The following is an 18,363-nucleotide window of genomic DNA, read 5'->3' on the forward strand; positions in this document are numbered from 1 at the left end:
GCTGGAAACAAATGAAGAAGAAGAATAGTACTAGTAACCTATTTAACCTTATTATTATTATCGAAATCACATCATAGGCATGCAAGGCAGTTTCCAGACAAATGAACAACAAAACCATGCCTGAAGAGCTTACATCCTGTAAACTCTTACTCAGGTGATTGATTTTAATGGGACTCTGATGCGGGAAAGGTTTGCAGCATCATAAGTTGCTTTCTGATCTCACTCCTACTGAAGTCAATGGAAAACTAGTTTTGGGTGAAAATAGATGAAAACTCCATTAATTCTATCCAACCCCAATAAAAAGCTAATTTGGATTGTTCTGACTTAAAATCATCTGCTTTATGTAACCACTGACTTAGAAAAACGTATTTTTGAAATTAATCCTGCTCTGAGCTGGGGTAGCATATCCTCTTAGTCACTGGCACTATACATTTTTGCTAGCTAAAGCACAGCGTTTACATGTAAGTGTCAGATTGCTGTGCTGATGCAATCGAGCACTTTGAGATGATACCTGTGTTAATCTTTTCAGCAAAAAAAGATAACTGATAGATTTCTTCTACTCTTTAATGCAAGAGATATTATTTAAAAGAGTTGTCTCTAACAAAACTTCAAATGAAAAGCAAGAATTAATTGGAAGCCATATAATAATCCTGTCTGCCATATGCCACAAATCTGGCAAAGACCATTAAGAGTCAGATTAAAAAATTTGTAAGAGTCAAATATCTTCCAGTTTAGGGATTTTAAAATATTAAGTAGCTGAGGTCACATTATCAATGCATGGAAACACGTTGTTGTCATATTGCCTGCTATTGGTTTATAAGGACAGTGTGATCAACTGCATGTAATGGTAGAAGTGAACTCTCAAACACTGGTTATTGGTTTCCAGTAAACTATCATTCATTCAGGGACAGGCCGTGACTGATGTTGAATGGCTAGCCAGTGTGGGGAGAGCTGAAGGAGCTTCTCTTTCCTCATGCAAAGAAGAGTCACTGTCATAGCCCCTAAGCTCAAGGGAGTAAAAGGACCTCCTCCTCTGTGCATTCCTAGGGCAGCATATCACCTCAAAGGAGTTGGGCTATGGTGAAGCATGGCCCTACATTACTTCCTTTCTGCACTAGCTTATGGGGCAGGTCAGGTCTACCTGAGGGAGCAGGCTGCATCTCTAATTTATGTTGCCTGAAATGGGCCCAATGGGCCATTGCACCAGCCAGGACTGATGGAGCACAGAGGCACTCTGGCCAGGTCCCTTTGCCCCAGTATGACCATTAACTCGGCAAAGGGAAATGTCTGATCCTACCAGATGCTGACTACCTCCTATAAGGTCTCAACTCCCACAGACCTCAAGGATGCTCAACACCTTTCTAAACTGGTCTAAGAACATCTTCAAGACACGAAGACTTCAAAGCTTCAAAGGAGAACTGTACATTTCCCATTCAAATACTTCCAGCTCTGCCACAGATCTGTTTGTGACCTTGGACAAGATTGCTCTGCCTCTGTTTCTCCTCCTACTCTTCATCTGTCTTGTCTATTTTGATCATCAGCTCTTTGGGGCTCTTTTTCTGTACTATGTGCTTGTACAGAGCCTAGCACAATGGGGCTCCCAATCTGGCTGGCGCCTGTAGGCACTACTGCAGTACAAATAAACAATCATAATAGTCATCATTAGATACTGAAGTGCTGGACAAATCCAGTATTTTAGCACAAAATACCAGCCTGCAATTTTTACCTTCTGAGATTCTGAGTGAGGCTGTGCCTTTGGGATGATGTAGACTGCTCCACTCACCACTCCCAGACCACTCAACAGTGCATTCTAGTGCAGAAGCATGGTCCCATCGCTTCTATGGGTTCATGGGGGGGAGCACTGCCTGTGGCTTCCTGCTTGTACCTGCCCCTTTCATGGGCCCCATAAAGTTCTTCGCACCCTGTTCACACATGTTAGGGCCAGAGACAATCTGGTCCTCACTTTCTTTAAGAGGTATATATTTTTTATTACATTCTGAAATCTAGACACCATAATTCTGCCCCTTTTTTAAAGGAATGAAATTGAATGGACATAATGTAGTTTAAGATGAAGTTAGTGTACAACAAATGGACACACAGCATGTTTGGGACAGCAGTGGGAAATGACTTGCTGAACTGCAACAGCCCACTGGCAAATGTTTATGGAGAGGTTGCTGGCAAATAATTCTTGCAAGTGTAATGACTTGTTGAGCCAGCTGGATGGGCAAAGCATCTATCTGATGTGTTTGTAATGAGGCCATCACCATGTTACCATGACGCCACACACATATGCAACTTAAAAAGCTTTTGAAAGAATTACATTTTCCCTCCCCCCTTTGACATCACCACTTTCCGTGGTATGTGAGGTTGCCGGTCTCACTTGTTTCCTAGGGAAGATCCTGACAGTGCCTAGCATATTGTGGGTCATTTTTATTGTAAGATAGCTTGGATTGCACCCCTAAAGTGGCAGGGCCCAAGCTCATCCTGATCTTCATACACAAGGGGTTCAACAGTTGACCTGACACTGAATTTTGGCATTCAGCTCCCAACAGTTATACCTTGAACACCATCAAATTCAGTTTCCCAACTGATCAGTCTCTGAAAGTGAGTAGCAGGCGAAGAGTAAGCCCCGTCCAGTGGGGCTTCAAAGAGTAGCACCAAGACCCTGAAGCAGTTTTTATTATTCTTTATTTTATTCTGGGAAATCTGTTAAGGGCATGAAGCAACAGAATGATGTCTGTAGAGCAGGTTGGCTGCTGCCTGCGGAAATGGCATGACCTTCTGTGTAGCCTTTATGGTCAGTCCCAGGCAGAATGCACTGCAGTAGTATAGCCTGAAGGTGATCAAGGCATGGGTTTGTCATTGCTGGGTTCAGATCAGATAGAAAAGGGCACAGTATCCTAACCAGCCAAAGATGGAGACAAGATTTCAGGTGTTTGCTGCTTTTTTGGGTGTGAAGGACTAGCAACAAATACAACAGGACACTGAGGCTGCATATGACCTTGACAATTGGTAAGAGAATTCAGACCTCTTCTTATGGTCTTGAATTTCTTCTTTCCTGCTACCAGCAATACATCAGATCTGTCCAGACTGAGCCTGAGCTAGCAACAATTCATCCAGGCACTTATCTTGCACAGGTGCTAGGATATCTAAATCATGACACTGTCTGGAAATGAGACGTTGAGCTGTGTCTCATTAGCATATTGCTGGTGCAGAAGGCCATAGTGTCTCACCACCTCCCCAGAGTGCTGAATGCCGTTGGCAGAACTCATAGACAAAGTGCTTTTGGGATGAAAGAACAGCCCCCATTTGTGACCTGTTGGGATCTATTCAACCAAAGTCAAGCTGAGCCAGCTTAATGAAACTTTGCTCACCACTCCTATATCTTACTGGGGAGACAACAGCCCCTCTTGGAATGAACTGCTTCTATGCTCTAGTCGATGCAGAAGCCTGATAATGTATAAATGCGTGCAGTGTGCATTGTGGAAAGTAGAGAAATTCCTAGCTGCATTGGGAAAGATGAATTAATCTGAATTCATTTTGTAATCTAACTACCAGCTCAGTGAGAATAACATGGGTCATTGAAATACAGATGGGAAGTCAAGTTTTGTATTCCTGAAATCTCAGGTTTTAATAAATAGGCACAAATCTTGGGGTATCTCATTGCTCAGTCACAGTTGTGCTGTGCTGAAGTAGTAGCAAGTACTATGCAGCTGTGACTAAATGAAAAGACTTAAAGGGTCCTTGAGTGGGCTTCCTTAACTGTATCAGTTAAATCAGAATGTGCAGTTCTGCATTGTTAAAAGCTGCACTATTCCGAGGCAAGTAGGGACCTAACCTTTCCAATGCTGATTTGCACATGCAGTTACAGGTATTGGGCGCAAAATTTAGCTGGCCCTGGCACAGGTGCACAAAAAGTATGGGGCCTACAAGAACTTCCAAGGGGCTGGTGAGAATCTCATTGTGGAGCTCCTGTAGGTGTTAGCTGTCTAAAAGGGAGCACTGATCATGATCACCGCCCCAGCCAAATGGGCTGCAGAGCTCCACCCTTTCTAAGGATGGCAGAGCTGATGGGTCACATGTGCGGTACAATTCCTCCGGAGGGCTCTAGCAGCAATGCAATCCATCTGCAGCACACCCGGTAGAATCTGGGCCCTGGCAGGCAGAAATGTGGATTTTCAGGTGCCAGTGCAGATTTTACTCCTATAGAATGGCTGTGCTTGAGAAGCTGGGGGTGCATTTAAGAGGTCTGCACCACTGAGTAGCCAGAGCTCCCATGAAAAGTTACTGTAAACTTGATTGTAATCTTGACACCAGAGGCAATCAGAATTGTGCCCATTTTTTATGGCAGGTTAATCTGTCAGATACACTGGAAAATAATAGAGAGTGATTTTTGTCCATTGTTCAGACAGGGTTAAAATAGTGCAATTTTAAAATTTCACTGTGAACCTTTGAAATCCTCACTTGGTGTCAACACAGAATACACACACCAAGGAGCTGCACTGTTCTAAGGGTGTTTTATCCCATCTGCCCTCTATGGGTAGTTTTTGTTGCAGGGGAGAAATACAAATGTGGCACACCATGCTCTTGCTACTCATAGGAGAAGTAAGTATTTTGCATAATAATGTTTCTGCCACTTTTGAATGGGTATTTAATTTTTAAATGCTGATTTTCACTCTATTGTATCTCAGTTATATTATACTGAATAGAGCAATTTTCATAAATTTACATCAGTCTAAATGGCTGTAGTTTTATTGAAAAGTTACTTTTTCACTATATTTTCATTAGAACTTTTTGCTTATATGGCTAAATACCTATCATACTGTTGTCCAGCATTTTAAAACCTCAGGCTAAGCACCCAAATCCATTAAATAAAAGTCCTTGGTTTTCAGAAATGCTGAACATGCCATAACTTCCACTGAAATAAAAAACTGTGAATACAACAGTGATGTCAATAGTAGCTGAAGATGCTCAGCACCTCTGAAAAATAGCAGATGCCTAAATAAGGATTTGGGCGTCTAATTTTGTAAAGTTTGGACATGGTATCACATGTAAAGGGTACTTAGTCTGCCTGCCTGCCTGTCTAAAGTAGGAAAAAGAATGTGTCTATACAGGTTTAAATTCATTTAAGCAAGATCAAAATAACCTTTCATTACTGAGGTTTTCAAATACTCTTGGCAATGAATGGATGAAAAAGTCTAAGGTGTATAATGAAAATGGAAGTTACTGGCATGTGGGGCAAAGAGAATTACAAAAACGAAACTTTTCAGAGGGAAAAGTATGCAGGCACAAGTCATGCATGGAAATGGACTGATTTTTTTCCTTTCAGATCAGGCCTTATTTCTAAGGTTGTCATGTACGGTTGGTAATATGGTGCTGAGAATATCTGTAAACCGTTTGCATCCAAAGGATGTTATTTGACTGACTAAGTGCATCACTTCAGATTTCCCCTGCTAAATGCTATTACTCATCATTAATTTCACATTACACTCCTATCTTTTGTCACTGGGGCTTTGTTAGGAACAATTTAAGCCAACTTCCCCTCCCATAACATGAAAGCTCTCTACTTCTTAGTGAAACTAAAAATTCCATGAATGTATTTTAAAGCCATGTGTGCTTGTTTACAGCTTAAATTAAGCGTGTGCCAGCGTATAAACCAACCGGCATTTGTTTGCAAAACAATCATACTCTTTATATCACTAAGGCTGTTAAAATGAAGTTCTCCTTGTTTCACTGGCTGCAGAAAAGCCTTTGCATTGTAATGGGGATTTTAATCCTGTTTGTTTGAGCACAGCTCAGCTACTCATGTAGGACTAGTTTTAACCTTAATGTTCATCCTTTACTGAAGAATGGCATGTAGTTGCACTGCCCCAGGAATTGCCTTGGGAAGGAACTGTGACTTGGAGAGTCACAATGCCTCCCCTGCATTAAGTCACTGCTGTCCTTTATAGGGTGCACTTTGCTTTCCCCCTTGCACCTGAAGAGTCCAGTTTTGCTGATCAGCAAACAGGGACCAATTCTTGGTCATTTCCTTCTCCTCCCTACCCTCCCCGACTCACAGAGGGGATCGTCAGGTGTACAACACCACTGTTCCAGCTGTAATTGGAGTAGGTCCTATGTAGCTGAGCAGAGAGTCAGGAGTCTTACTCCATTGAGTGCACAATTTTGCACTTAAACAGCATTAGTGCTACAATAAACATTTCACCAGAAGAAACACGGGGTGCAGTTCTGCTCCCAATGAATCAATAGCAGAGCCCTCGCTGAGGTCACTGGCAGTAGGGCTCATGGTATGGATGCAACACGGTGACGGATACATTTTTGTAATTCAGGGAAACCGAACAAACAAAAATTAGTTTGCGAGATGTGACAATGTTATTTCATCTGCCACACTGAATAGTGAAAAGCACAACAAGTTAAGGTTAAGTAAACTGTACCGCGGGCAGGGGAGGATGAGTGAGAAGAATTAAAGAAAGCATGCAAAAGAGCAGAGAACTTACCACAGCCTTGAATAAGACCAAAAGAAGAAAAGAGCATTAAAAACTAATTAGCAAACAGAATGATTCATATCAATCTGTTGTTTACACACCTTATTATTACAGAGGAATGGAAACTGCGTGGTTGCCAAACATGTCTTAAAGGAACATGCTGGCCTCCCACAATGGTTTGCAGTGGGGAAAAGCGTAAATTCATGCCACAGGGATTGCTCTGAACAGGCTAAAGCACAGTAGATAGCATACAACTACTGTACAGCATATTGCATAGAATCAGAAGGGGCTGAAAAGCGAAGGTCAGAAAGTCAGGAAGAAACACAACAAATTAGCTACTGTTCACAGCTCTAGTTTATGCTGCTTAGAAAGATAGGACTGAATACTGAGGGCATTACCAGGTTTTATTACATTCTTACTCACATAAAACATCACTGCCCTTGACTTCAAAATCAGCTTTGCCTGAGTAAGGAATGACTAGAAATTGAGGTGCAAATTCTGCTCTCAATCGCACCAGTGTAAATCCACTCTAACAATTTACACTGATGTAAAGTAAAGACTTCTGGGCTCAGCCCAGGCTTTTTTAATTACTATTACTACATAGTTTCATTGTTGACCATGTTTGCCTAGTTTAATTTCCTTAAGAAAAGTGTCCCCAGAATGATTTCCCCAAAATGTGCACCTTTATATCTATCGATACACGGACTTATACATGGAATCTGAGGCTGACGTACCTGCCCATAAAAAGCAACACGATAGTATCGCCCAAATAAACGTTTCTCAGAATTCACTACTTCTGCGACCTTCAGATATGATCGATGGATGTCATAGTACAGATCTGACAGTCTCTAAGGTAAAAGGGAACAGAAAAAGTGCAATGTAAAATTATATTTTTAAAGGCTTTATTCAGGTTAAATTTGCCTCCATGGGATTTCCAATCATGTGGAGGTGGCTACCTTCTTTATTCTCAGTAGCAGCTGTAAGAGGTCAATTTCAAGACTTCTACCTTCTCCCGGCCACGCAGTTTTAGGGTGGTAGTAGCCTTCTTGCATAGCTCCATAAGGAAAAAGTTACAGTATAAGTCTGTCCCAATGTGTAGAAAAAGAAATCTGTCTGGTGATGGTCCCCGCACATCTGGATGGCCAGTGATGAGGCTACTCATCCTGATTACTGAGCTGTGATTCAGTGGGCATGGAATGGAATTAAGAGCACATCCTGAGAGACACAGCACAGAAGGGGCAGCCTCAGGACGGGCATCAGGAGTCTCTTTATACCATCTTTGCACCTTACTCCTTCTCAGTTTCAGTTATTCTATAACTTTATTATCATAGTGTGAACTTCTAGTAAAAGACATGTTTTGCACTGGGGCCCTGCTTCCTAAATTACATCCCATGCTAAATTACTTTTTTCCAGTTTAAACAAGGAAATCAATGAGTTGGATTATTATTAAGTAATTGCTTTTCTACTTGAAATTAAAAAAAAACAAAAGCGAACACGGAACAATTTCAAAATTAAATCCTTTATCCTGTAGTTTAGGTTATTTTTATGCTTAGGTATATCTAAACATTTTCACTGCTAAAAATCAACTCTTTGATAAATGCATATAGCAATTCCTATTCATTTGGTCAAAGGAGTTGTAAAAATAAGAATAGACCCCTAGAAGGGGCATATAATGCTAGACATAGACTAAAATCTCTAAATAAAAAATGGCTAGAATTCTGATGTAATTTCACCAGGCAACATTATGGTTTTAATGAGCTTTACGGGCTTATTTGTCCAAAGGAATTTGTGAGTGTGATTTTAGTGCCTATGAAAGGAGCAGGATTTGAAATCAAAGCCCTTCATCCATTCATGGCACAGGTAAAGCATAGGTGATAGCAATGTGAGTTTCCAACCTCTGTCCCACCAATGTACCCAAACACTGAGCTGGTGGGATCACCTTTGTGGTTAGAGAGTAGATAATTCCCCCCACCCACCCATCCAGTTAGTCTTTCTGCTTTGACTGCCCAAAAGGGGATTGCAATCCTGCAATGAACTTCACATAGGCACAGGAGCCTGCCCGCTTTTTGAGCTCATTGCATGTCAGGGCATCAGTCATTATAGTGATGTGGACCCCAATCCTCTTGGAACTGAGCTAAAGGCCAATATACTCATTTCATGTAGGCTATGGAACAGCCATGAAGATGGAACAATGTTTGGTCACTACCTTCATAGTGTATGATAATATATGGTCAGTATATGGTAATTTTACTAATGTAGGTCTGAATGATGAAAACTATATCTAGGGGATCTCAGAGCTACAGAAAGCATAGAAAATGTATTTTCACGGGGTTTCCGTAACCTCGCACAGGCTTCAGACAAGATATTTTTAACTCAGTCATCAAAAGACGAATGAAACCCCCCCCCAGCAATATTAAAATGAAATTAAAATATGCCAATTCAAAGAACAACACTGGTCTGTGTTTTCCTCCTACTCTTTGTTTTTTTAAGACAGAAATTTTAATTGGAAACCCAGCTTACTTTAAAATCTCTTTGTTTCTCAAATACAGCAATGATAGGCTTGTTAACTCCAGCAATCAGTTCATATCTTTCAGACTTCCACAGGTATTCAACACACAACTCCAGCTGCTTCACAAGGATATTCTGTAATCCCACAAATAAAAATTCTATGGTGACTTGCTTGTTGATTGCATTTGGTAATTATGATGACATCAGCAGTACATATATATTGTTTTATTTCAATATGGACTTCTTCTATACAGTAGGTTAATATAGTCATAAGAAGGTTAGTAAGAAATTGGTGAAAATCATTTGGCAACCTGCTACAGTCTTATGTAGGACTAAGTACCACTTTAAAGGTTCAAAATGCCAAAAATAAGAAATTCCCAACACTTCAGAAACCACCAGCTATCATATATCTGCAATCATACCACCTGGTGCCATGCTTCTGCAAGCTACCACAAGAGAAGTAATGCCAGACTGGTTTAGACAGTGCTTGGGCCTTTGAAGAACACACAGGTGCTACAGAAGGTAGCTACCTAGTGAATCACTAGCACTCTTCCATCAGAGCCATTAGCAAGTCAATGGATGAGATATAAAACATTTGTAGGCAGAAAAAGACCCCATGGCACTTTTTTGGAGAAGCAGAGGGATGTTTTAGTCAGGGTTTCCTCCCCATATTCCAATTCTGGTATTTTACAATCGGTCAAGATAAAATTCCACCCCAGTTATTTAAATTGGATGTTTTTGTGGCTTTATTGTGCATTGTTAAACAATTGCCATGTTTTAGGTGAAAGGAGTCTGCACTGGGTAAAGTGATCCCTTAATATAGTTTATCACATTTATAATGTGCGCAGGAATCATATAAAAATGTTATTGCCCTCCAGAAACATATGCATATCTTTCTGCAAAGGCTACACTATAGGTTTGGGATAGAACTAAAGAAAAGTTCTTTTTCCCTCACCAATAACAGCCATTGCAAATAATTCAGATCTTAACCCAAATCATAAACCAGATACTTTTAAAGATTGAGAGAGCCATGGAATACATACAGTTGGCCCCTATTCAGTAAAGAAACTTTTCTAACTTATTTAGTGATCGAAACTATCTTTGACTGTCCCACTCTTCTGTGGTACCAGTGTTTTCAAGTTAGGCATTATAATTCTCAACTTTCTAGAAAAACTGTTTTATACAGAAAGCTAATTTTAAGAGACGTAACGGCATCAGGTGAATTAGGAAAGAAAAAATTATAGCTAATTTATATTAAACTTTACAGAAAACTATCCAAACAAAAAAATGTCCATGTGTGACATGCTGGGAAAAGGACCTGGATAAACAAATTACCCCAGAGTAATGAGGTTAGATCTTGAAAAGAGTACCAGCAACCTCATAGCACAATAAAAGAAAATTTCTTTAAGACACTGTTTCAGTGGTACCTCACACCAGCTATTGTGGTGAAAAAGGAGATTTTATGCATGTATGTTGGGCATGTCCAGTCATTAGAGAGTACTGGATGTAATCTGTAACCAATATCACAAATTGTTGACTATTCATTATCAAATAATCCTTCTGGGAATTCTGGGTGGAAATGGTCACACAAAAGGAAATGAAGAATTAATCTGTCATCTGCTAGTATAGTGGAACCTCAGAGTTACAAACACCAGAGTTACGAACGGACCAGGCAACCACACACCTCATTTGGCCTAGAAGTATGCAATCAGGCAGCAGCAGAGATACCCAAAAAAAAAACAAAAAAAAAACAGTACTGTGTTAAATGTAAACTACTAAAAAAATAAAGGAAAAGCAGCATTTTTCTTTGGCGTAGTAAAATTTCAAAGCTGTATTAAGTCAATTTTCAGTTGTAAAAAGAACAACTGAAAGAACTTTTTGAAAGAACTATAACGTTTTGTTCAGTTATGAAAATTTCAGAGTTATGAACAACCTCCATTCCTGAGGTGTTCGTAACTCTGAGATTCTACTGTAGCTGCTTGGCTATTGGTAGCCTTTCACTGGAAAAAGAAAAAATAGTCCAACCATAGAGCAATGGTTCCAAAATATGGGAAGTGGTTGTTCAAGAAAAATTAACACACCAATTATATACCCAGCAAAACAGACAGAGGACAAATATATACTTAGATATCTGGTTACCTTTTATTCAATACTCAAAGTACATTTGCCTACAGAAACCCCCATCACACCTTTTCAATATTTTGGTATATTAACATTTAATAGACATGCCTGGTTTGTTAAATTTGTGTATAGAGATTTCACCCCATTTAATAAAATCACTAGAAACATGTCACAGCTGTGGTAACGATGCTCTGTAACATGGTAACATTCTTCTAAATAGAGACATCTGGTTACTATATTCCTTTATAATGTCTCTTTAAACCAAAGCTCAATTTGGGCAGGTCCACACTGGGGCGGGGGATCGATCTAGGAAATGCAACTTCAGCTACGAGAATAGCGTAGCTGAAGTCGACGTTTCCTAGATCGAACTAAATTTACTTACTGCGGGTCCACGCGGCGCAGGCAGGCTCCCCCGTCGACAGCGCTTCCTCCTCTCGGCGAGCAGGAGTTCCGCAGTCGACGGGGGAGCGCTTCTGGGATTGATCTATCGCGTCCAGAAGAGACGCGATAAATCGATCCCAGAAGATCGATCTCTACCCGCCGAATTGGGCGGGTAGTGTGGACCAGCCCTTTGATTTTGTTTTGCTTCTGATATTTACATGACAAGGATTTATAACCTGGTTAATACTTCCTAAATAAATAAATAGCTTAAAAAAAACAACCTTAAAGTAATAAAGTTAAAAGAATACAGAACAATATTATTTAAATGCTACCATTGCTAACCTCATTATATGGAGTATCTTGCATTCCCGAATCTTCTTTCATAGCTCCTTCTTCTTTAATGTTTGGGGTAATATTTAGAAAAGCTGGCCATCCCATGGAAAATAAGCCTTGAAGTACAAGCCATAAAAATGCTAATTAATACTTGTATAACCATGGATTTTAAAAAGCTATAGGATGTTGTAAAACGACAACCAGTTTTATTTGGCTAAGATTATTACTTTTTTTATTTTTTTACAATCCAAGTGATGAGTGGCACAAATGGAACTGATTGAATTTATGACACATTATTCTAAATTCCCTCTGTTGCATAAATCCACTTGTCTAGGAAGATACACCAATATGTACTCATAAGGCAATGATCTCAGAGAAATCTTCTCCTTTCCGCTGCGTGTCACTACTCCACTTGTGTTGTATCACTCTGCCAACCCATATAAAACTACACATAGAAGATAGTATTCTACAGTAATGGTACAATGGCATTACTACAGGGCTAGAGTCTGCCACCCTTACTCATGTTGACTAGTACAATCGGCCCTTATCCTGCAAAGACTTACATATTTAACTTGACACACTATGTGTAATCCTTCTGAAGTCAATGAGAGCACTCATAGTGCATAAAATTAAGCATGTAAGTAGTTCAGTACTTTTCAGCTAGACTATGTACAAAATACAGTATTACTCGCTAAGGGTAAGATTGGCAGAATCTGGCCCATAGTGTTTTGGACCACTAATACATTAGTGCTTTTTAAAAGGAAAATCTGCCAGAGGTGACGTTAAGACAAACGTAAATATCTGATGTTTAGTTTTAACAGTAGAAAAATTTGAAGGATGGTAATCCATTAAATTTAGAGTCAAATATACTATAGCACTGTGCACAGAAACACAGAGGCACACACCACAAAGGTGTTGCTATTACTATTTGTTTTGACTTATTTGACGTTTTACTGCCTCTGAGTTTTGACGTTACCCTGAAGCTGTTCATTCTTTACATGCATGACTTTCCCATCACACTCCCCCGCTTGATGAAAAGCATACTTCCCTTAATACATTTTGTCTCACTCCTGCAGATGATGTGACTTCACCATTTATGAGCTATCAGACTATTCTCTCCTTTCCAAAACACACATCTTATTTCCCTCCCCCCCCCCCCCCCCCATATTTATTCTCTTTTCCACAGAAGCAATTCTTTATGGAAGCTGTGCCAATAGAGCTAGTTCATGCTGAGAACAACCCTGAAATGTAAGTTTAATAAACTAACAGAGATTGGCAGAGGAACAATATAATTAAAGAAAAAAATCATATTTTTTATTTTTCTGCTATGCTCTAAGTAAAATAATCTAGACTAGCAATTATGTGTAGACAATCAGATATCGGGCCTGATCCTCCTCGCACTGTGGTCAAATGGGAGTTTTGTCACAGACCTCAGTAAGAGCAGGATCAGTCTCATTGCTAGCTTGATTCCCCAGTCACACAACTGATGTTTACATGAGCCTCAGAAAAATGACATTCTGTAGGAGTTTTACATAGCTCCACTCATCTCAGACTTGGTACAAATGAAGGCTTTACATTAAAAAAAAATAAATGAACACTTCCTCCTTTTAATAGATTCTAACCCTAATCGATGCATTTAATGGGTTTTCTCTGTTAATGTGAGAAGGAAAGATATTATTGTCAACTCTGAAAATGGTTTTGCAAATGATTGGGAAGTTGAATATATTAATTTGAACATCAATTCTGAGAGGAGCAGCATTACAGTAACTGCAACAACATTTCTTTTTTTTCCCCTTTATTTTCCCCCCTGAAATGAGGTGATTTTATGTAGCCATAAAAATCTTGTGGCCGGAAAAAGTCACCCAACTGGGGATTAGGGTCCAAAAGTCCTACCAAAGTCAAGGAATTTAATCCAAAATATAATCACATATTTTTTTTCTGCATGGGCATTTCACTATTACACTAAATAAATGGTTGAACCATAAAACTTGATTTATCATAAACTGTAAAAAAAAAAAAAAAAAAAAAAAAGGAGGGCGGGGAGGGAGGGGCCTAAGACCCAATCATACAAACTGCAGTCTCTCTCCTGCAAGACTTGGCTCCATTTGACTTGATGTGGTACATACAGGCATGTACCATCTTGCAAGAGATACTCTTGCACCATGCAGAATTGGGCCTTTAATGTTTTATCATATGATAAGGAAGAAAATGAACTCCAGTTAAAAAGCTGTCCATCGTGTATTATGTACAATATCATTATCTGGATGTTAATTTTTTCTGACTGTACAATCAAGGTCTTATTTCTACTTCTGTTATTGAACATTGATGATGTATAATTGTTTAATAATATTGTCCTTTTTAAGCAGTTTATCTCACTTTGAAATGAAAATTACAGGATCCTATGACGACGTATTTTTGTGCAAAACTCCCACTGACTAAAGTAGGAGTTCCCTCAATGGATCAGTAGCAGAATGGCTTATTGTTGGTAAACATTAACTAGTGACATACTGTACAATTCATCAAGATAATTAATTAGTCCAACCAAAATGAGCATCAGAAAAGTATCTCACAATATTTCCTAGTATTAACTGCTTTCTATTAAAAACATAATCATGCAACATAATTCTTTCCCCTTCTGAGAACATCTTCTTTCACTAGAGCAGTTTAAGAGCAGTAACTCGATTTCCTACATGACGTTACTTGAACCATAAACAGGCATGGTTAGAACACTCACTTCCTCCATTGTGAGTAGTTAGTAACAGATTACTATCAGAGACTTGAACATCTTCCAGGAGCATACGTGAGGTACAAATCTTTTCCATTTTCCAGTAACCTATGGTAGTGTAAGATGTTATTAGTATAGTGCTACTGGTATGTGTTAATAACATGCATATTTAATAATGACACACTAACAAATTAAGCATTCTCTTTTAGCACTAAAAAGCTAAACATTCAATTAACCTCTTATGTATAAAATATGTATTTTATTTTGCTGTTACAATAAGAATTTACTAGTCTCATATCTTAAACATGTGTGAAGGGTACAAGCAGCAGGATAGCTTGAAAAGAAAACAAATGTGATCTGAATGAAGTAAAACAGTTGCAAAATGTGTTGTATAATTCTCTGCATTAATTATTGCATTTGAATACATTTAACTTACCCTTTCTTTTCAGGTATTCTGCAATGAGGGCAGCTATATGGATATAGCACATAGCAGCCTGAAACCAGAGACCATATAAATATATTAAAGTACACCACAGATCCTACATTATTAATTTGCTGAGGGACAGAAACCCTCTTCATTATCGGAATATGTTTTGGAAAAGGGGAAACAAACTTAGTTTGACAATTTGAAGAAATCACAGGTCAAATACCAAGTCCTTACTCACGCAAAACTATCATTGATTTTAATAGGAGTTTCGCCTACGTACGTATAGAGCATGGGTTAAACAAGAGCGTCAGGATCTAACCCATAGAAAATACAGTTACTTTGGAAACAAGGTATTATTGGGCTAAGATCTTGGGGTTCAATTAATCAATTTAATACAAATAACATTTTTGCCAAAAAGAAAAATTTGTGCTATGACCCAGATCATATCCTGTGCTGAAAAACAAACAACCTAGTCTTGTCTTCATTAGGAAATTACATTGTGTTTAAACATGATTTTAACAGCTGAATTGGCTAACAGGATGCTGACAATGGCCTTGTGGTCACTGTAGACAAGGACAAATCATGCTCAGCAATGTGTCAGCTAGTCATGGTTAATCCCTGGTATATAGCCTGTAATATACAGCATATTCAGGCATTCTTCAACCCAGTCCACATCTTATTTTAGTCACATGAGGGAAACTGCACGTTTAGCTTAGCTAATAATCATCATAATTAATAATACCGAGCTTTTATAGAGTGCTTTTCATCTGTAGATCTCAATCTAAATACAGACTGATTTCTTTGTCTTATGTAAATTACCTCTGATAAATCTCCATTTCTAGCATGAATCTTGGCCATGCTTTCTAGCCAAGTCCTTCGTAATTCAGGTGTACTGGCATATGAGTTTGCTAGGCTGTACTGTAGGTCTACAAGCATCTCTGGGTCTTTCTCATGTTCCTTCATCTGAGCTGTGGCCATTAAAACTGTCCTGATGCGTTTGGTCAGGTCTTTCACCTCTGCTGGAAAGGGACTGTTCTTTGGAAAAGATAAGCAATGAATCATTGAAAAGGCCTACAAAGCCATACTTTTATCGTGTTAAACTATAGTATCACCCCTGACTGGGCCTGAAGTCAATGGATAGACTCCTATTTAGATCACACTCATAGTCCCATTATATTTACATATTTGAACATTTCTCTGCCATTTATTTACTGATGTGTCACAGCATCCATTAGAAACCCTAGTCCATATTCTGATTTCAGTTACACCACTGTCTACATGGAGCAAAGAGTCCTGTGGCACTTTATAGACTATCAGACGTATAGGAGCATGAGCTTTCGAGGGTGAATACCCACTTCTTCGGATGCATGTAGTGGAAATTTCCAGGGGCAGGTATAAATATGCAAGCAAGAGTGAGTAAGGCTAGAGATAACGAAGTTAGTTCAATCAGGGCGGATGAGGCCCTCTTCTAGCAGTTGAGGTGTGAACACCAAGGGAGGAGAAACTGCTTTTGTAGTTGGCTATCCATTCACAGTCTTTGTTTAATCCTGAGCTGATGGTGTCAAATTTCATCTGCAAATTTGACACCATCAGCTCAGGATTAAACAAAGACTGCTAAATTTATTGCCAGATTTGGATACACTTACTGATGAAGGAATACCTTACTCCACAGGTAGCCTCACTAACTTCAATGGCAGAAGGTAGTATTCAGTGAGAGAAATGGTATCTCAGTCTCGCCCATAGCCATTTCAAACCACACAAGATTAACATTTGGTCTTCCTATCAGCCAGATCATAGATTTTTCCCCAAAAAAATTTATGTCAGTTCTGCTGTTTTTCTTTTTGAGATGGACGATAATAAATTCTGATTTTCAGGGCTGTGGGATTTTGTTTGTGTTTGTTTTTTTGCATAGGTGTAGAGAGCATAACGATACAGAAAAAAAAATTGTGCCTTTCTTTTGATTGGCAGGTCTGAGAATGCTACAAAAGCAGAACACACAGATACAAGATTAGCAGATCAAAGATCAAAGCTGCCCTTTGACAAAATAAAATACAGGCGAGACTCCCATGTTACTTACACTAATTTTACATCAGTGTAACTATTGACTTAAATGGACTTACTCTTGATTTACTCCACTGTTAGTGAAAGGAGAGTAAGCCCCATAAGAATAAAGTTGAAAATGTTTCTTGAAAAGTATTTGACAAGAGCTTATAAAAATACACAAATCGTGATTTAAAACTGTTTTCTAATATATTTAGCAGAGTGGGGTCTAAACAGTTATTAAAATAATACTTACTATGAGTTAAGCCCCTTATTTTGGGTTAGCAAATTATTCACAAACCAATCTGGATTTTCTATTAACGTATTTATTATTCATAAGTATTTTCTACATAGTTGGAAGAATAATTTCTAACCTAAATATCATTTGGGAACTGTTAACTTGAACTACATGCTATTCATGGTGTTTCACTGGTCATATGGCATAATTTCTGCTCCATGATTGGATGGGTGAAACATTTTCAAAAGGAGAATAACAAATAGTGAATAACAAATAATAAGTTCAGATGAATAAACATCTGAAGAAGTGAGGTTTTTACCCACGAAAGCTTATGCCCAAATAAATCTGTTAGTCTTTAAGGTGCCACCAGACTCCTTGTTGTTTTTGTAGATACAGACTAACATGACTACCCCCTGATATTTGATGTTATATTTATTAAGATTTTGGGATTCACAAACATTTACTTGAGAAAATAATAACATGAACCATGAATCACTATAAAACTAAGTCAGTCCTTTTATTCATAAAAGTATTTGTGAATCAGTTCTTCCTATCATTCAATCATCTATAACAGGCAGTGACAGACACAAAACCTTTCTTACTTTCATCTGCTTGTCTCCATTAGCAAAATTATTTATAATTGCAAGGGAATGTTGAAACCGAGATCCACCAATCCCTGCATCTGCGATCAATTGGCTTACAGCTTTGATGAGCTATAGGTGAAGAGGAAAAAAGAACAATGTATGATTACTAAAGGAAAGCAAAGTTTGGACATAGTTCCAACTCTTGCTGATTTTTTAAAACAGAGAATTAAAACTGATAGGGGGAGAGAAAAGGGCTTTCCACAAATATTTTATCAAGACAAAATATAAACAAATACATAAATATAAATAACAAATTGTCTTCTACATGTTTATAATTGTTTACATTTTAAAATGTTAGATCCTGTCTCATCACTGTATTACTTCAGTTTTATGTCCATGTATCTGTACTGATTGAATCACACTACTGTAAAATTGGAGATGTAAATTAAGCCCACACTGGTGACACACTGAGTCAGATATGCTCCAACTGCTATATGCTGTGCCTGTGATGCAATGAAGCC

At 38.6% G+C, this 18,363-nt stretch overlaps 1 protein-coding gene across 3 annotated transcripts in view; it reads right to left on the bottom strand.

The window, feature by feature from the left end:
- The window catches only part of DOCK10 (dedicator of cytokinesis 10), a 194,104-nt gene that overhangs the window by 14,228 nt on the left and 161,513 nt on the right, over positions 1-18,363 (bottom strand). For all 3 annotated transcript variants that reach the window (XM_024195224.2, XM_029911090.1, XM_029911091.1), the window contains 7 exons: positions 17,861-17,971; positions 15,800-16,015; positions 14,990-15,047; positions 14,563-14,661; positions 11,838-11,944; positions 9,006-9,128; positions 7,220-7,333 (listed from right to left, as the gene is read on the bottom strand). In XM_024195224.2, the coding sequence (XP_024050992.1) occupies positions 7,220-7,333; positions 9,006-9,128; positions 11,838-11,944; positions 14,563-14,661; positions 14,990-15,047; positions 15,800-16,015; positions 17,861-17,971 (828 nt within the window). The remainder of the gene's footprint in view (positions 1-7,219; positions 7,334-9,005; positions 9,129-11,837; positions 11,945-14,562; positions 14,662-14,989; positions 15,048-15,799; positions 16,016-17,860; positions 17,972-18,363) is intronic.

Source organism: Terrapene carolina, unplaced genomic scaffold (genome assembly GCF_002925995.2).
Source record: "Terrapene carolina triunguis isolate 2854851 unplaced genomic scaffold, T_m_triunguis-2.0 Scaffold88, whole genome shotgun sequence".
Lineage (NCBI taxonomy): Eukaryota > Metazoa > Chordata > Testudines > Emydidae > Terrapene > Terrapene triunguis.